This window comes from Podarcis vaucheri (genome assembly GCF_965113315.1).
Source record: "Podarcis vaucheri genome assembly, chromosome: 1".
In the NCBI taxonomy this organism is placed as follows: Eukaryota; Metazoa; Chordata; class Lepidosauria; order Squamata; family Lacertidae; genus Podarcis; species Podarcis vaucheri.
Genome location: NC_138759.1, coordinates 34,187,994 through 34,208,299, shown reverse-complemented (window position 1 = coordinate 34,208,299; position 20,306 = coordinate 34,187,994). Strand labels below are relative to the sequence as shown.

Genomic DNA, 20,306 nt, shown 5'->3' with positions numbered 1-20,306 from the left:
GGGAGCCGCAAAACTCTTCATTATAAAAATAACTTTTTGTCACCTTTTTATTATTTCTTTGTTTGACCCCTCAGAATTACTCCTCCTTAAAACAGTGACCAGCGTACATGTCCCCTTTCAATGCAGTGACCAACGTACATGCCCCTTACAATGGGGCGGGCGGGCGGGCAGGTGACGTCGGGACGGTGCGTGACTAACGCACGGACCGCCCCCATGTGACGTCACAGCCAATACAGCGCCCGCCACAGTGGGCAGTGTCGGGGCGCAGAATGCGCCTCCTCCCCTCGCTAGTATCCGCCCCGGAGCCGCAGCAAAGGTGTAAAAGAGCCACATGCGGCTCCTGAGCCGCGGGTTGCAGACCCCTGACCTAGGACTTGCCGATCGCATGGTCGGCGGTTCGAATCCCCGCGGCGGGGTGCGCTCCCGTTGCTCGGTCCCAGCGCCTGCCAACCTAGCAGTTCAAAAGCACCCCCGGGTGCAAGTAGATAAATAGGGACCGCTTACTAGCGGGAAGGTAAACGGCGTTTCCGTGTGTGGCTCTGGCTTGCCAGAGTAGCTTCGTCACGCTGGCCACGTGACCTGGAAGTGTCTGCGGACAGCGCTGGCTCCCAGCCTCTAGAGTGAGATGAGCGCACAACCCTAGAGTCTGTCAAGACTGGCCCATACGGGCAGGGGTACCTTTACCTTTAGTGCTGTGGTATATAGCCTCATACAGATTCTGTTTGTGCAGAAACTCCCCAATTTATGTCAGTGTCCATAGCAGCCTCCTTGAGCTATGCCTTGTGCTATTCCTGTGGGCCTTCCAACCCTCAAGAGCAGCTTTTCACAGGGCAAAGACTAAGAGGCTGTAGCTGGAAGAAGCTGGACCAATCCCCACTGCATGGGCAGAGTTGCAGTCATGCATCTCTCTGTTCAACCCCGTGAAACGGTATTGAGCACAAAATTGTGCCTGCAGATGGCACAAGTTTAATTATGTTTGTTTTTATAGTGTCGGAACACATCTGGCAGTCCTATCCGAATTCTTTAATAAATCACAAATTGGATATTTCTAGGTCTATTTTATATGTCTATTCTAGCTGACACAATAAATGTATTGATCAGCTCTCTTCTACAGATTTTTGTCTTATTACTTAACTAAACCTAGGGCTTACGTTGTAACACAGAGAGCTAAGGAATATTGAGTAGGGAGTAAAACATGGTGTACAAAACTTTTTTTCTGACTGAGAGAACTTGCTGATCATTGATTAGCTGTAGTGGAATGGTGAAACATTCTTCAGTTTTACCTGTACCACCCTTTATAAGTAGTTATTCCTTCATAGTATGTAAGGAAAATATTGACATGCTTTACTTCGGTCTAAAACTACACATAATGAAACATGTACTGTAAACCCTACATGTAATTGCAGTTTACTAGTAGGAGCCAAAGTCTGTGGTGTCAACTTCTTCAAGTTTCTGTATGGGTCTGCTATGGGTGACTCATAAGAGACACAGATAAACCTACATGGATACCACCCATGGAGCACAAATACCCCCAATTATGTCAAATGCAAATTGTTCTGAAATCATACACTGCTGAGCGTATGATTGGTGCTGTTTACACTAAGGATGGGAAATCGGGCCTTCCAAATGTTCCTGAACTTCCAACTTCCATTGGTCCCAACTAGTACAGCTAACAAGGATGATGGGAGTTGCCATTGGACAGTATCTGGAGGATCACAAGTTGCCAATCTCTGGTCTGCAGAGCTCTGGCATTGGATCTTTTGGATTCAGATGGAAATCTTACCAGGAATGGAGGCTAGGACTTTTCTGTATGGCAAGCATGTGCTCCACTACTGATCACCTTAAAAGTCACCAGAATATTAATGGTATTGAGATTCATGTTCTTTCTATTATTGGTCTTGAGAAACCCCAGCTTGTGAGGAGATTTCACCCCTCCCATATCCAAGAATCTGCTGATGAGTCTGGTGATTTTCCAGAGAGGAGGGGCGGTGTTCTGCTCTCTACTTATTCCGCTCCAGCCTAACATCAGTCAGTCAGTCAGAGCAGAAGGAAAGAGAGAGACTGAGTGTTAGAGAGAGATCGTGTGTATAGATAAGGTTGCTGCTAAGAGCAGCTGCAGACACTCAGTGCAGTTAAGCGTTTCAGTTTAGACCTCATTTAGCTCTGTATATAGTGTATATTATAGTTGTAGATAGAATAAAGAAGATATTCTACAGAGCTGCTCTCCAAGTCGTTTATACTCTGCTAGACTCTGCTATACTCTGCTGTGCGACGACTGTCTTCTTGTGGAAGTGAATCCGGTGCTCACAGCTCTGAGTTGTGAGTCCACAGCACTTAGACCTGTTCCTGTGCAGAAGGTGGTCTCTGAAAGTGCTACCCAGCTCGCCTAGCCCAGTCGGGGCTGAAGTGGATGCGTCCAGTTGGTGACAGTGGCTCAGGGGCGATGCTGACAGCTTGAAGGGGAAATTTCCTGTACAAGTGATTGTGCTGCTGTTGTTCCTTCAAGAAAAAGCAGATTGCAGTAATGTCAACTGGATATTTGAGTCATTAACTTCATTTAAGTATTCAGTTATCTAGTATACACATAGAACACTTCCCTGTATATGAAGCTATCCTTACAGAAAAAAATGGTCCTATTTGCTAATGTTAGTTTATCTGTTTTAGTGGGTAAATAGTGAATTGCATGAAGGTGTCCATAGCATAATAGTTTCGTTAAAGATGCAAAGAAGATATGTATTCAGTTCTTTGGAAGCACAGCAGAATTTCCAGGAAAATGTAGGGAATTTTTGTACAGAGACTATAGGAACGTCTTGTGGAGCAGTTTCCTAATGATGTCAGAGCAGCAGTCATGATGTGATATATGACATCAGTAGCAGGCCTTGTAGAAACATAGGTGGGTCAGCTGTGACTGAGGTCTGTGTGGGGAACTTGATCATGAAGCTGATCCCTGTATGAAGCAGCTTCTCCAGCTATGTGCTCACTGCTTGGGAAGTGTTGAGGATAGGATTGTTCTCAAGCACTCGACAACCAGCTGGCTGTTGGGTGCTTGGGAAGCTTTGTGCAAGGGACTGATGGGTGAGTGGAGCAACATTCCTGTCCATCATCTGTTACCAGGTGATTGACAGATGGATTGTTCCAACTGTCTGTCACAGTTGGTCAGCTAGGGTGGGAATGTTTCCCCACTCTTGTGTTAGACCATAGTTTAGTGTGATGAGAAAAGCCACATGATCCTTAAGGCTCATATAGTTCCCCTCCCTGCCTTCTCTTCAAGCACAGTCACAAGGAGCTCCCACAGCTTGCCATGTTGTCATGATCAATAAACTTTGGGTCATGTTAACAACTGTATTTTTGCAACAAACAACAATGAAGTAATGTCTGATTGCAGTCACAGTCTTGGAAGAGTTGTACTCGTATGTGATACTTTTTGTATAGTTCAATACTGAATGGCTTTGGGAAATATGCTGGAGCTCCTGTTCTCTGCCACTTAGATGCATGGGTGCAGGTTGTGTTCAACTTACTAATCCACACAGCTGGTTTTCCATGCTGTGGAAATCCTGGCAGTTAAACTGGCATTAAATTTTACTTGTTTTTACTGAACTTCTTTAGAAGCCAACAGCGTTGTCATTCAGTTGCATTAAATGCTCATCTTTCATCTTCTTTAATTAAACAGTAAAATGTTGTTATTTTTCTAACAGAAATCTTGAAGCAGAATTCTGAGCAAAAGAACGATGTCTCTGCTCCCAGTTACCTGAATTTGGACAGTTCTTCAGCAAAATCACAGCCAAGAGAACAAGCCATTCAGACTAAAAGTGAACAGCTAAACTGTTCTGATCAGCCAACATCCAGTTTAAGCATTATGCAAACTGCTTGTACCAAAACTTTGCAGCTACGTAATCTCACTGTCTCTTGCACTGATGAAAGGTTAAGGTAAGCAAGCTGTTCATTTGAGGCTTTTAAAAGCTCAGGGAAGCATTCAGCATCACATGACAGTGATCTTTTGCCAGGGCAAGCTTTTTGGCTTCCCCCTATGGAATGACCCCTCCTCCTCTCCATGCAGATTGTTCCAGGGGTTCTACTGACCCCACACCAAGCAAATTTTGAAGGCACATGGGGGAGAAGGAGGAGGGAATCCCCATAGTGCATGTGGAAGTCCTTATGTAGAGCTTTTGCTTGCAGAACCTGGTTGAATCCCACCTTCAGTTTCTTTTATTATCACGGGAGAGAACTTCTTAAATAAGCTAACAAGAATTCAGTGGGCAGTTGTAGAAAAGTGATGGGATGAGACTGGTGTAAGTCCAGTTGTATGTCAGGTTACAGACGCTTCAGATTAAAGACGCTTCAGGTTACAGACTCCTCTAACCCAGAAATAGTACCTCAGGTTAAGAACTTTGCTTCAGACTACAAAAATTATCTCACGAAAAGCAAACAACTCTGAATCATAGAATAACAACACAGGAAATTGAAAGTGCCATTCAGAATATGCAGATGGGTAGATCTCCAGGACCAGATGGACTTACCTCCAAGTATTATAAGACATTAAAGGATTATTTGACCCAATCGTTACTGGAGATATGCAACCAAATCATGGAGGGGAAGGGGGCACCGGAATCGTGGAAAGAAACTTTCATCACATTAATACCAAAATCGGAATCTGAAAAGACCCAACTTAAGAATTACCGTCCCATCTCACTCCTGAATGTGGATTACAAAATTTTTGCTAACATTTTGGCAAGTAGGCTTAAGAAGGTTTTAAGTAACGTAATTCATAAAGACCAGGCAGGCTTTCTCCCAGGCAGACATTTATCAGACAATACTAGGAACATCATAGATGTTCTGGAATTTTTGCAGGAGAGATTGCACACGAAAGCAGTTTTAATTTTTATAGATGCAGAGAAGGCCTTTGATAACATCTCTTGGAAGTTCATGAAGAAGAATTTGGAAGGGATGGGAGTGGGACGGGCATTTCAAAACAGTATTGAATCAATTTATTCAGAACAAAAGGCAAAATTGATAGTGAATAATGTGGTGACAGAAGAGTTTAAAATTGAAAAAGGGACACGACAGGGGTGCCCCTTATCCCCTTTATTGTTTATATCAGTCCTGGAGGTGTTGTTAAATTTGATTAAGAAGGACCAGTTGGTAGAGGGAATACAGGTCGGAGAAAAACAATACAAATTAAAGGCTTTTGCAGATGATTTGGTATTAACACTGCGGGAACCAGTCCCTAGTACTAAGAGAGCTTTAGAGTTAATAAACGAGTTTGGTCAGGTAGCCGGTTTTAAGCTGAACAAACATAAAACTAAGGTGCTGGGAAAAAAATTGACATCATCAGAAATTGATGAGTTCCAGAAGGAGACAGAACTAAATGTGGTAAAAAAAGTTAAATACCTGGGGGTTAACTTGTCTGGTAAAAATCTGAACTTATTTAAAGACAACTATGACAAATGTTGGTCTGACATCAAAAGGGACTTAGAAACTTGGTCAAATTTGAAACTTTCCTTGTTGGGAAGAATTGCAGCTGTGAAAATGAATGTATTGCCGAGGATGTTATTTCTGTTTCAAACCCTACAGATCGTGGACAGAGTGGAATGTTTTGGAAAGTGGCAGAAAGATATTTCGAAGTTTGTCTGGCAGGGCAAAAAGCCCAGGATAAAATTTAAAATCTTAACAGATGCGAAAGAACGAGGGGGGATTTGCCCTGCCGGACTTAAGGTTATACTATGAAGCTGCATCTTTCTGCTGGATGAAAGATTGGTTTTTATTGGAAAACACAGATGTCCTAGATCTGGAAGGGTTTAACAATGCTTTTGGATGGCATGCATATTTGTGGTACGACAAGGTAAAGGTTCATAAGTTATTTAAAAACCACATTGTCAGGAAGGCTTTGTTTATTGTTTGGACTAACAAGACTTGTTAGAAAATAAAACTCCGAGGTGGCTTTCACCAGTAGAGGCGAAGGCCCGAAAAAGACCCAATATGGAGGTTGGTTGGGCAAAATATTGTGAGATTATAGAAAAAAGTGGAGATAACTGGAGACTGCAAAGCTTGGATAAATTAAAAAACAAGGTGCATGATTGGTTACACTATGCCCAGATTCAAGAAGTGTTCAAAAAGGATAAAAAAATAGGCTTCCAGGTGGAGAAATCGAAACTAGAGACAGAATTGCTTGAACCAAAGACAAAAGTACTTTCAAGAATGTATAACTTGTTGCTTAAATGGAACACTCAAGATGAGGTAGTTAAATCAGCCATGATAAAATGGGCTCAGGATATTGGGTACAACATTATGTTTGAAGACTGGGAAAGGTTATGGACCACCGGTTTGAAATTCACAGCATGTAATGCTTTGAAGGAAAATATTATGAAAATGATATATAGGTGGTACATGACCCCAGTTAAACTTGCAAAGATATACCATCTGTCTGATAACAAATGTTGGAAGTGTAGGGAGGCTGAAGGAACATTTTTTCACCTTTGGTGGACCTGCCCGAGAGTAAAGGCTTTCTGGGAAATGATTTATAATGAGCTAAAAAAGGTATTGAAGTATACCTTCCCCAAGAAACCAGAGGCCTTCCTCCTGGGTATTGTCGACCAGAAGGTGTTAAAGAAGGACAGAACTTTTTTCTTATATGCAACTACAGCAGCAAGAATCCTTATTGCTAAATATTGGAAGACACAAGATTTACCCACGCTGGAAGAATGGCATACACAACTGATGGACTATATGGAACTGGCGGAGATGACCGACAGAATCCGAGATCGGGGAGAGGAAGCAACAGAAGAGGACTGGAGGAAATTTAAGGACTATTTACAAAAAAACTATAAGTTATATGACTGTTGAGAATTTGCTAAGCTTTGGAAAAATAGCTTCAGTAAAATCATTTGAAAGGAATTAAGGTAAAACTATGAGAGTATTAAAATTTAGAGTAAATTTTGGATGGTATTAAAAGGATTTAACATTAGGTTCATCTAAACTGAAAATATGGTTATGGGAAGATACAAAAAACGCAGGAAACTAGGTAACAATTTGCTGTTATTCTATTGCAAAGAAAACAGGGTTTGGAGGATGTGGGGGAGTTCGATGGGTTCTTCTCTGAAATTGGAAATGGAGAATTGGAAATTTCTTCTTTTTAATCTTCTTTTCTTTCTGTAAAATCGCTTTTGACATATATCTGAATATATACTTGTACCTGGAAAAAAAGCAATAAAAAATATTTTAAAAAAAATAAAAAAAAGAACTTTGCTTCAGGATGAGAACAGAAATCGTGTTGCGGCGGCGTGGTGGCAATGGGATGCCCCATTAGCTAAAGTGCTACCTCAGGTTAAAAACAGTTTCAGGTTAAGAACGGGCCTCCAGAACGAATTAAGTTCTTAACCTGAGGTATTACTGGTACCTCTAGTTATGTATGAACTTAATTCGTTCTGGAGGTCCATTCTTAACCTGAAACTGTTCTTAACTAGAGACATGCTTTCACTAATGGGGCCTCTTGCTGCTGCTGCGCCACCAGCACACAATTTCCGTTCTCATCCTGGGGCAAAGTTCTCAACTCGAGGTAACTCTTCCAGGTTAGCAGAGTTTGTAACCTGAGGCGTTTGTAACTCGAGGTACCACTGTAGTTACATGATGGTTGAGACTCTTTACAGAGCAGGAACAGGTATCTCATCGGACAGAAAGGAAGACACATCTGCACATGCTTTGTGCATTTATAGCAAATGGTTTATATAAAACTTTACAAAACAGTGCTATGGATGTAAATTTAAGAAGCAGCAGTTTCTGCATTGCATTTCTTGAAAGTTTTAAAAATCCAGGAACAACTATGAACCTGTGAACTGGTATAAAACTGCCACCTGGATCTCGCATAGAGGCTTTCCCCCCAGACTTACTTCCTTCAAACCTATGCCAGGAAATGAACATGGGACCTTCTGGGTGCAATGTGTGTGTTTTACTACACAGCTTTTGTCCTGCCCCTGAATGTAGGAAGTATCACTTGAACGAACTGATCAATGAAGTTTTTCTTCCTTTTTTCATTCTAGTTCTACTGAAAAGCAAGGAAGAGAAGTTATGCCTGACAACATGGATCCTTTTCATGTCACTGCAAACCTAGATAAAGAAAAGGATATTGCATTCCTCTTAAGGGAATTGGACGTTCTAAGGGCAAACAATAAAAAGGTACAGTGAAATATTCTAAGCCTATTAACCTACTCTAATTTTTCTTTATTGTTTGTTTTGATTGACAAGATATAGCTTCCTTTTGTTGCAGGGATCATTTGATTCATGGTTTGTTAATCTTTGTATATTCTTGTCTTCCTTTTTGTTTTTGTTTTAAAATCAGTGACATCACAGATAGTGCCATCTAGATTCTTTTGCAGTTCTTTTTGGCTCAGATTTGGAAAGGCTGGCCTTGTTCAGAACCGACTATGATTTAATTAAACACTCTGAATAACCTGGATCAAAGCTGATAGAAAGAGACTCACATGTAACAAAGCAAACTCTTTGGTTTGCATTGATGATTAAGAGATCCATTGTACATTAAAAATTGTACATATTTACAATATTTTTTTCCACTTCTCAGAACAGTCAATCTGTGCAAGGTTTTTGAAGTTATCAGATTAAGCATCCCTCAAATGTGCTTTGTTATACTAACAGCAATCTATTTTCATAAATTAAATGGTAAAATCCTCAGTAAATTGTTTTGCAGCTATAATCACACTTCATTATCAAAATAATACTGTTAAATTGACCATTACATTTTTTTGTTAAGTGATAGAAGTGCATTGTGGATTTTAGAATAAAGATAGTAACACAATAAGTTAGAAATTACAGATTATTATTGATCTCAAGTGCTGAAAAATATGTATGCATTACACTTCTGTTCAAATGCAACGTTGTTTTCATTCTAAGGATATATACACTCTGAAGAGAAACCAGAGTGTAGAGACATATCCAAGTTTACTTTTTATTATTTGCTCAGTTTATTTGAAGTTCCTTGTATGGAGTAATTGAAACCTTTGCGGCACTGTTTATTAGCTCCCGTAACTTTTAAGACCGTGATTTTGCAATGCTGCTGCATGTATGTATATTATTATTATTATTAATATTTATTTATTCCATTAATAATCCCACCCTTCATGAAGAGATTTCAGAGCATGCCGCAAAAAACACCAGTAAAATCATTAAAACACGAGTTTAAAGCAACAGGCAAAAATTAACAAAGCACAGGTAAACAACAAATGATAAAATCAATAGTGACAGGCATATTAACTCAATCCTTTCCAAATGTTTTGGTCATGTGCTTTTCTTGTTTTTGTTTGTTTGTTTGTTTGCTCTTTCTTGTTGTTAATAACCACCTATCTGTGCTGTACAATATGGAATGTTTGACATAGCACTGGAGCTACAGTTGGATGGGGTTAGGGATGAGAAAAATCAATTTAATTATGTGGTTAATGCTCTGCTACCACCCCTGAATTATGCTGTAAATTAGGGTGAGCAATTCCTGTTCTGGAATTGCTAACCACATCTGAAAACTCAACCAGGTAAATTAGCACACTTTGGGGGCCCTTAACCTTTTGCTTAAGGCTGCAATACTTTGCACCCTTTCTGCTGAGTTCTGCTGAGCTCCAAAAACTTCCCTTCTCTGGTCAACATGCTTTAGGATTGTTCTCTTTGTGTGCATGGTAGGTAGGTTAAGAGTTTGTGAAATTAAATCTGGAATATAGGTTCCTTTCCTTTCATAACGCATCAGGATGGAAGTGGGTGGCAATTTCATTTTTTAAAGTTATTTATATGAAAACAAAAATGTAAGAGTTGTGTTTACGTTGCTCGATGTTTGTTGAGAGAGTCATTTTGTGAGAACGAAATGCATATCTTTCTTGCAAGTTAATATTGTGCCCGTGCACTTTTACATACCAATAACAATGTCGCCGTTTCGACTCTTCAGCTTCAGGACCGGCTGTCTGAAAAAGACAAGGAGCTGAGGACAATAAAGCTGGACTTAGAGCTGCAGGAGAGAGTGGCAGAAGCGAAGATTGCGGAAAAGGCTGCAGGTGCAGTAGATGAGCGTTTAACAGATGGCCATAGGGCTCCTACAGCCTGCTTGGTTGCTATATGACGTGGCCTAATGAACATTAGATGTATTTGCTAAAGGAGGGGTGCTTTGACTTCTTTATATGAGGCTGTTTAAAGTTGCTTGGAAAAGAGGTGGCTTTAACATCCTGGTACTGGTATTAGTAAGAGCTTTACCTGTATTCATACTGATTTGGGCATTAAATGAATTGTTAACACCATGTCAATCCAATCACAAAAAGGTTGTTTGTTTTGTTGGAAGGTCCTGAACAAACAAGGGAAATAATGATTACCACGGCCACTACCTTTCAACCAGCAGTTCAAATACCCACTTATTGTTTTAGCTTGTTCAGAGAGATGCTACCACCCCTCCTTCCACACACTTTTGTGTGGAGATCTTCATGTTTCTCTCAGCTGGAGACCCGAACCTCTGTTGGGTGAGCAGGGAATTCAGGTTTGTAACCAATGAAAGAAATGCTGCTTTAGAATGATGATAGATCTTCACCAGTGGCTTGCTCCACGCATCATACTGAGGCCAAACCACAGTTTCCTGGGAGATGTATCAATACAACGGCCAGGATCAGTATCAGGGCCAGACCGCCACCATCTCTTGCTCAGCAGAGAACTGGGCAGTTTAAGGAAACCACCTTCTCAGCTGATCAAGTTCCCTGCCTCCATCTCGTGCCAGTAATAACAGTAATATCTGTTATCTGGTTTCCTTTCTTTCTCTCCAGCTATCCAGGTTTGTCATTGTTTAGTTGTTTAGTCGTGTCCGACTCCTCGTGACCCCATGGACCAGGGCATGCCAGGCACTCCTGTCTTTCACTGCCTCCCGCAGTTTGGTCAAACTCATGTTCATAGCTTCGAGAACACTATCCAACCATCTCGTCCTCTGTCGTCCCCTTCTCCTTGTGCCCTCCATCTTTCCCAGCATCAGGGTCTTTTCCAGGGAGTCTTCTCTTCTCATGAGGTGGCCAAAGTATTGGAACCTCAGCTTCACGATCGTGTTATTGATATTTTGACTCCTTTTCCTAACCTCATTCATCCCTCTGCCCTCCAGTATCCTCCTTTAGTTTTACTCTCTCCTTGCCCCTATCCACCTGCATGACCCTTTCTTCCCAGTCTCTTGCATTCCTTAGAGATGGGGATGGACTCATTAGATGCTTGTCCAACTTGATGGCTATGTTCTATTTTCTTTAACGAATTGCATATTCGTTTATTCTAAGCTAGAGTCTTGGTGTTAGTTCCTCATCTTAGAAAACTCTTTTGGCTGTGGCTCACCATGACTGTGGGCTGAAGATCCTAAAGTAAGTTCCTTGAGTATATATATATATATATATGTAATGGTAAACATATGTAGACAAGGACACTTGGTGACAATGTTATGAAGCTGGTAAGAGGTTTGAAAGAGAAATGGGAATATGGCTTCTTCGCTAGCATGATTGTGAAAATGTTGTAACATTATTAAAGCTAATTCTCCCTAATATGCTTAATAGTAGTTGATCTGACTTGGGTAGATGTCATTCCCATCTCACTGGCAAAGTGAATGGAAGTGGGTTGGGGATTAGTGTAGAATTTTCAGTTGATTGGCTTTCTACAGTGTCAGTAAAGAAATTGATTGATATTACCAACATTTGTGGGACGCAGGTGGTGCTGTGGGTTAAACCACAGAGCCTAGGGCTTGCCAATCAGAAGGTTGGCGGTTCAAATCCCCGCGATGGGGTGAGCTCCCATTACTCTGTCCCAGCTCCTGCCAACCGAGCAGTTCGAAAGCACGTCAAAGTGCAAGTAGATAAATAGGTACCGCTCTGGCGGGAAGGTAAACAGCCAGTGGCGTAGCGTGGGGGGTGCAGGGGGGCTGGCCGCATCGGGCGCAACATCTGGGGGGGCACGCTCGCACTCACAGCTCTCTGCCCCTACTAAAATCCACGGGTTAGGGGGCGCAAATTACTTGCCTTGCCCCGGGTGCTGACAACCCATGCTACACCACTGTAAACAGCATTTCTGTGTGCTGCTCTGGTTCGCCAGAAGCGGCTTAGTCATGCTGGCCACATGACCCGGAAGCTGTACGCCAGCTCCCTCGGCCAATAAAGCGAGATGAGCGCCGCAACCCCAGAGTCGGCCACGACTGGACCTAATGGTCAGGGGTCCCTTTACCTTTACCTTACCAACATTTGTAAGATAGGCTAGCCATTCTGAATCACAATGACATAACCCAAAATATTCGCAACACAAATTAAATGCATATTTAAAGTAACCCTATAGTTTTTCTGACATATATAAAAAAACTACCATAAAACCCTTACATAGATCATAGTTACATCTTGATTATCTACCAACTAAACATTTACAGGATGTGAACTGTTTGGATTAAATTCCAAGTTATATGTTTGTTTTGGGGATGTTTGCACAGCGTTTTACTTCTGTGTATATAATAGAGAAATATTTTATTCAGTGTAGACTTTCTTTGCTCATTCAAGCTCATGGAGGAAAACTTAAAAAACACATGTGCCATAATCCAGCAGGGTGATCTGTGCACAGAAGTGGCATATGTATGGATGGTTCCCTGGGTAAGATCCTGCATGCTGTTTATGGATAACCCTATATCCTGCACTTGAAGGTGGCACATATTGTGTGCTTTGCTGAACTCTATAGATTTCCTAGATGTATTTGAATTAAGATAGGTTAGTTTGGGTTGTCTTCAAAAGATGTATGTTGCTGGGATTCACTAGTGTTAATCACTGCAGTTGGTATTAAACTAAGTTTTATTCAGGGTGAACCTACTGAAATTAATGGACCTAACTTAATCATGTTTATTAATTTCAATGAGTCTACTCTGAGTAAAACCTAGTTGCTTAATACCCATCATTGTGTGTTTTGCTTATCATATTTAGATTCCACTTTTACATCCAGATACAACTTACAGATGAATGTTTATCTTACATTTGAAATTGTGATAAAATCATGACAGAAGATCGTGTAATAAAAGGCACTGGGGAAGTGTGTTATAAAACTTTTACCTTGTACTTTGAGAAGGATCTTAAAATAATAAAACTCAAGCTGAAAAGCCCTTGTTAATATGAAACAGGGAGGAAGAGTACAAAATACAGAATGTTGATCCCTATATAATCACTAAAACAATATTTTCATCAATTTATCAAAGATGTAACTTTTATAAATATTATCTATGTCTAACAAACATGTATCTTTGTCTCTGTGTGTGTGTGTGTGTGTGTGTTTGTTTGTTTGTGTGTATGCACGTACACGCACGCATTTGAAAGAAACACACATGCAAAAACACACATTTCCATAGTAGCCAATCAGGCTGTTGACAAAACTGGCTTTGAAATTCAAAAGCAGCTTCCCTTGTTAGTAAGATTCCTGCTTTTTTGGTGTTTGAGAAGAAGTTAACTGGGAGAACTAATGCGAGGAAGCAGATGGAGAATTAAAACAGCAAGGAAATATAGCTAGGGTGGAAAATATGCACACCATCAATGTGGATGCTCATGTTAGCATACAAAGAAAATATGCATAGGTCTGTACCTTGGACCTGCGTTCAAGTCTCATCCCAGCCGTCAATTTACTGGACGGTTTTAGATGAGTCCTAGCATTTTATATATCTGGGCAGAAAATGGGAATAAGTATGATTCAGTCCTTTCACATTTAAAAAGCTGGGTTAAACATTTTTGTATTAGTATACATTTGGTTTTGTGCAAAGTTAGACCCTGGGTTTGGGAATCTGTGTGCTGCTACATGCCTCTTTAGAAATACCGGGGCATATTTTAGAAGAAATGGTCAGTTGACCAACTCAGTTCTGTGGCCACTAGAGGCTGCTATTCCTTCTTAGTGTTTCGTTAGTTTATTCATTCGTTTGTTTAATTATTTAAAGCATTTCCCTCTGCTCTTCAGCCCAAAAGCCTCCCAGAGCAAATTGCAAATTGTCCCTTTAGGATTACAATGTAAAAAGACATAGGAAGCTGCCTTGTATTGGGTCAGGCCATTGGCTCAACTCAGTATCTTCTGCACTGTCTGGCATTGTGGGACTTTTACCTGGAGATGCTGGAGATGGGCCTTTTGACTCTGAAGTAGATGCTGTCCCAGTGAGGATAAAAGCCAGTTCTTAGTTCCAAAGTTCCTACAATGACTGGCTGCAATGGAAACAATTCAAGGAGAGAAGAAGCCCAACGTTGCTGGTTTCTCAGCTGGCCAGAAGCACTGTCCCTGCTTTCCATCTCCTGATGCTGGTGGAACAATGGCTGCAAGATGACAATTAGCGTTTCACAGCTTCCTATAGTTGAAGGGAAAGAGGTATACAGTGGTACCTCGGGTTACATACGCTTCAGGTTACATACGCTTCAGGTTACAGACTCCGCTAACCCAGAAATAGTGCTTCAGGTTAAGAACTTTGCTTCAGGATGAGAACAGAAATTGCGCAGCGGCAGCAGGAGGCCCCCATTAGCTAAAGTGGTGCTTCAGGTTAAGAACAGTTTCAGGTTAAGAACGGACCTCCGGAACGAATTAAGTACTTAACTCGAGGTACCACTGTATATGTCAAAGGTGCGAAAGCAGGAATGGAATGGAAGATGGATGGAAGAAAAGGAAACATAAACTAGAGGACAAAAATGTTAGAGGAACCCAGAGGCTGAGAAACCACACAAGGTGTCAGTATGCCTACTTCTGAAGCAGATTAATGTTAAATGGATGCATGATTTAAGGAGACAAACAGGCAGTCATTAGGATTAGTAGAAACGTTTTGTCATCTAATACACAAACTATATGTTCTGGTTTCCAAGGAACTGAGATATCCTTGTGACACATAGCTTCACAACATGAATACTCGCCAAATACCCACAACGTGTGTGTGTGTGTGTGTGTGTGTGTGTGTGTGAAAAATAAAATCCATGCAGTCAATATTTTGTGGAAGAAAACTTGAAAACAGATTTGATGCTGTAATTTTGATCATTATGTCCAATTAAGAATGAAGTTGTCTGTGGAGTCCTCTTAAATCTTCTTAATGTTATGATTTGTCTCTTCACTTAAAAATGTGTGGGGCTTTTTTAATATTACCAACCTTACATTCTTGATCATACAGATAGTCCACTGAAGGCCAGCAGGCTAATTCCTGGAGATGGCACTGGCTTTTGAGAGCCAGTGTGGTGTAGTGATTAAGAGCGGTAGTCTCGTAATCTGGGGAACCGGGTTCGCGTCTCCGCTCCTCCACATGCAGCTGCTGGGTGACCTTGGGCCAGTCACACTTCTTTGAAGTCTTTCAGCCCCACTCACCTTATAGTTGTGGGGGAGGAAGGGAAAGGAGAATGTTAGCTGCTTTGAGACTCCTTCGGGTAGTGATAAAGCGGGATATCAAATCCAAACTCTTCTTCTTCTTCTTTAGCCGATGAGTAATGTGTTGTACATAGGGTACAAGACTCTCATATCAGATCTAAATCAGTGTTGACCATATTTGAAATAGGAAGGATAGGAACTTGCCTTAGAGGGTTTGTGTGAGGATGAGAGAAACTAAAGCATTTTCAACCTGACCTGAAATGTGCCACTGTTAGATTTTGAATATGCATATATGATAGTTTATCCAAGTCTGTCCCAATAGTTCCTGCTATTGAGGCCTGAGGATGTGCAGAAGGTGCTTTTGACAGTCCATCCAACCACTTGCCCTCTGTCCATCCTGCAAGTTGTGGGGTGTTGATCAGGGAGGAGCAAGAGGTGGTTAACACGTCTTTATGTGAGGGGGTTGTCCCTTTTGTACTGGTTCTGTTGAAGCTGAGAGTTGCCAGGATTTTTTTCAGCAGGAACTGGCCAGAACTGGGAGGCTTATGAATGCACAAAACATGGCTGCCTTCTGCTGAAAGAACACTGGCTAACAGTTTGCTTGATTCAGGCATGGCTGGAAGAAGAGTAGGACTTTGTTAAAAAAAGACTAGGCCTTGGTTTTTATATTAAAAAAAACAGTGCAATGCTTAAGTCTGACTCACTGAAGGCCAAGAGACCAAAGTCCAACTTACTCAAACACTAGCAGGAAAATAATGTTTTCGAGAGCTACTTTATTGTGGTAACAAAGTGACTGAGATGCAAGCCTAGAAGCTTCTGCCTCACATCTTGCTTCTGCTAGGAACTGCTAGACAGCCTTAAGCAATCTATGGTCTCTCAGTCCTGCTGTGTGCAAGTTGGGAATGACGTCCCTTGCAGGGTTGTTGTAATAATTACAAAGATAATATTTGCAAAGCACCCTAAAAGGCTGATTATAGTTCATAATATAAAATTTTGAATGCGGTCTTTGTTGTTTATAAGAGAAACATATGGGACCCAACCAACAGCCCAGATTCACTGCACTGCACCACTGAGGAGAGAATATTTTTATTACTATTAATGAATATCACTTGTAGGTCAAAATGGCTTCTCAGTGGTTTATGACTATAAAATCAATCTGTGATTAAAAGGCATTAAAACATCCTTAATTAAAATATATAATTAAACACATAGCAATTAAAACAGTTTTGAAACAGTTAAAACAATAAAGTCACAAGTTCCATTCAGGTGAATGCTTGCCTAAACAGCTGCATTTTCAGGAGCTGGTGGAATGCCCACACTGATGAGACCTCTTGCATTTCAGCAGAGATGGCTTTTCACAACCGTGGTGCCACCCGTGAAGAAGCCCACCTCCATGTTACAAGCTGATGATCATCAAACATTGGCAAAACTAACTGTGTTTCATTAGCTGATCTCAGTACCCTTAATGGGTAGCGAAGAGGAAGATGGTTTTTCATGGAGCCTGTCCAGAGTTACCGTATTTTTCCGTGTACAAGACTAGGCCCCCCCCCCTAAAAAATAATGTCAAAAATTAGGGGGGGCGTCTTATACTCTAAGCCATCTTCCCCCATTTTCTTAAATCTGAGTCTCCAAAAATAGGGGGCGTCTTATACATGGGGGCATCTGATAGATGGAAAAATACGGTATTTAGGCTTTGAATGTAAGTAGCAGAAGCTTAACATTGTCTCAGTAGCTAATAGGCAGCCAGTGCAGAACCTGGGCATATGTGCCCAATAAGAAACAACACTCACGATCCAGGCCGTGGCATTCTGCACTAGCTGCAGCCCCCAGAACAGCCCAACAAAGAGCATGTTCTAGTAGTCCAGGTGTGTGGTTACCAATGCATGTGTCACAGTGGCCAGGTTTCCCTGTCCATGAAAGGGTGTGATTGATGCACCAACCAAAGCTGATGTTAGGCACTCTTTGCCACAGACACCACCTGGGCCTCCATGGGCAAAGATGGGCAGAGCAACGGATGTGACTCTTCCAGTTGTACTGCAAGCTGCATTCAAACCATAGAGAAGCCATGGATTTCTACAGACATCTCTCTCCATCCAGGCAATTGGAAGGCATTAGAACAGTTCAAGCATGCATGCAGGAGGGGATGGTGGTATGGCCTAGGAGAAGGAGATGAGGCCATTATAGGCCTTTCTAAAGGCCCCCAGTTAATCCTACCTCTTTTTCTTTGTCTGGTCCACAGGGTGCACCCTTTTCTCTTTACCACCATAAACCATAGGTTCCCCCACCCTCATCGGGTCTGTTTGCCAGACCCTCCAAGTGTCCCTATTTTCCAGGGATGTCCCTGATTTAGAGAAGCCGTCTTGGTTTCTGATTTGGTCCTTGAATGTCCCAGTTTTTCTTAGGATACCCCTATTTTCACTGGAGAAATGTTGGAGGGCATGGAGCAGGCACAGGCAAACTCGGCCCTCCAGATGTTTTGGGACTACAACTCCCATCATCCCTAGCTAACAGGACCAGTGGTCAGGGATGATGGGAATTGTAGTCCCAAAACATCTGGAGGGCCGAGTTTGCCTATGCCTGGTATGGAGTTTTCCGACCCCTGCCTGAAGGCAATCCTGTATAAGGAAGTTTTTTTTTTTCATGTTACGTTTTTATATATGTTGGAAGCTGGCCAGAGTGGCTGGGGCAACCCAGTAAGATGTGTAGGGTATAAATAGTGAAATTATCATTATGGAATAGGATGTCCCTATTTTCATCACAGAGATGTTGGAGAATCTATTTTCCACTCCCTTATCTCAGTTCTGTCCTTTTCTTCCTTCCTTTTCTGTTTCTGCTGCTCCTCACCTCCCCAGCTCTGCCATTTCTTTGCTATGTCCAGTGGTGGTACCTTTCACTCTTATGAATCTGTACAGTCTTTTGTAATAGTAGAACCGGATGTTATCCAATGAAGCTGAAACATAGGAGCTTAAGGGTAGACAAAATGGGGGCACAATCAGCCCCAGAGTATTAGGTTTTAGAGGCTTGTTCTAGTAGCTAAACGCCGCTTCAGTAAAAACCACCTTAACAATTTCTGTAGCTGGTTCAACACATGCAATAGGGCAGGATGTTCCAGGTAAACATGGTCAGGCAGCCAGTTTGTTCATATTTGTTGTTTTATTAAAGTCCTTGGCCAATGGCCATGTTGCCATTGAGAAAATATATTGTCTATGCTAAAAGTCAGGTAATTGCTACTGTTTTTATTTTTTTAAAAATCTATCAGGCAAATAACCCTTAACAATAATTTAACTGATTGTTCCTCATTTGTATGAAAATGTTGCCTTTTGCTGAGACCTTCAGCGGTTTATCATGAACATCAGAAGCAGAGAGGAGTTAAAGGAGAATATCCCCCACAAATTTTGAGCAGGCAGAAAACCAGGGTGGAGAGACCATACCACACACACAAAATAAGGTTATCTAATTTTGCTGAGTAGCACAGAGTAATTTACAGTGTGGAATTTGGGTGGAGGGGTGTTGGTTCCAAACACCCACCTTGAGAATCATTCATAACCTGCACAGTTCTGGTGAGATTAAGAGAAAGTACTATCTGACACAGATTAAGAGAAAGTACTATCTGTCACACACACACACACACACACACACATATATATATAAGTGCGCATATATATATATATATATATGCGCACTTAAAAGCAGCACCGTAATGTTTTAAGTGACAAGCATTTATAAAACTATAGTCTGGCTGCATCTGTGTTTAATAAATGCAGCTCCCCTCAACAACTAACATTGTTTGTGCACATATTATAAAATAGAGGGCAGCACCACAAATAATTGCCACAAGTAATTTGTCGTGAGTTTATGGTTTACCGGAAACATTTTTCAGAGCTGCCTTAATTTGTATTCTGTGTGTATATTCCATATTCCAGTTCTTTTGAAATGCTCCTTTAAATTCCCCTGCAAATTTCTCTCATTGTATCACTCTTCCTTTTTGTCTTTCAATGAGGATTTAAAACTTAAGTGAAATGTGACACACATTACTTTAAACGAGGTGGGGAAAGTTATGATTGTTGTGGTAGTAAACAAGCAGCAGTTTGGGCTTGGAGGAGAGAACAATCCAGTAACACAAGAATAAGGATTATATTTGCATTGGTAATTCCATATTACCTTAAAAGTGCTCCTTTTTATCTTTCGCTGATCAGTAAAGGGAAATATCTACCATTTCATTTAAACTCAATCGACAGACTTTTTTTAGATGCCATTTATTTTTTCTTTCTTGCATGTCATCCATTAAAGATTAGCTGTGGAAGGTTGGAGCATGGAGAGATTATGAATGACAGAACAACTCCTGTGGAATAATAATCAGTTTTTGATATTTAATGCTGTTTGACTTTTGCAGACACATTTCTTATTAACCTTTGATACAAAGAGAAATCCAGGTTCCTGATATCTCATGGAGAAGATGAATTTGAGATCCTCTTCCAATTAAACTGAAATAAGGCCAATATTGGGCTTTAGCCAAAAGATCTCAACAGTTCCCAACCCTTGTGTTTATAAATCTAAATATGTGTGACATTCTATTTTTAAAAGTATGTAACGAACATAGTTTTACTAATAATTGAGTCGTAAAATTATTCTTTCTATATACAGTATGTATCTAGCCGTTTTGGTGTAAGATTCATATGTTATGCAAATTCATTTCCTAAACCTTTCATCTGATGGTTTCTTGATAAAGGCAAAGACTTTTAATGCACTATAGGTGTGGTTTACTTCCACTAAATCAATCAGAGATTTGCCATAGACTTCTGTAAACTTGCTCAACTCATAGCATTAAGAAATTTGAAACAAGGCAGTGGTTTTGCTTCTCAAGAATTCTAGCAATTCATATGAAGAATGTGTGAGGTGGGGAGCCTCAGCGTAAAATCATATTCTGTAAATATGGGTACATTTGTAAAATAAGCTTGTGT

The 20,306-nt window shown here is 41.0% G+C and overlaps 1 protein-coding gene across 3 annotated transcripts in view; it reads left to right on the top strand.

Moving 5' to 3' along the window:
• MIPOL1 (mirror-image polydactyly 1) overlaps positions 1-20,306 on the top strand; it is a 194,403-nt gene that overhangs the window by 42,622 nt on the left and 131,475 nt on the right. For all 3 annotated transcript variants that reach the window (XM_082213642.1, XM_082213643.1, XM_082213644.1), the window contains exons 3-5: positions 3,696-3,927; positions 8,034-8,169; positions 9,938-10,043. In XM_082213642.1, coding sequence (XP_082069768.1) covers positions 3,696-3,927; positions 8,034-8,169; positions 9,938-10,043 — 474 coding nt within the window. The remainder of the gene's footprint in view (positions 1-3,695; positions 3,928-8,033; positions 8,170-9,937; positions 10,044-20,306) is intronic.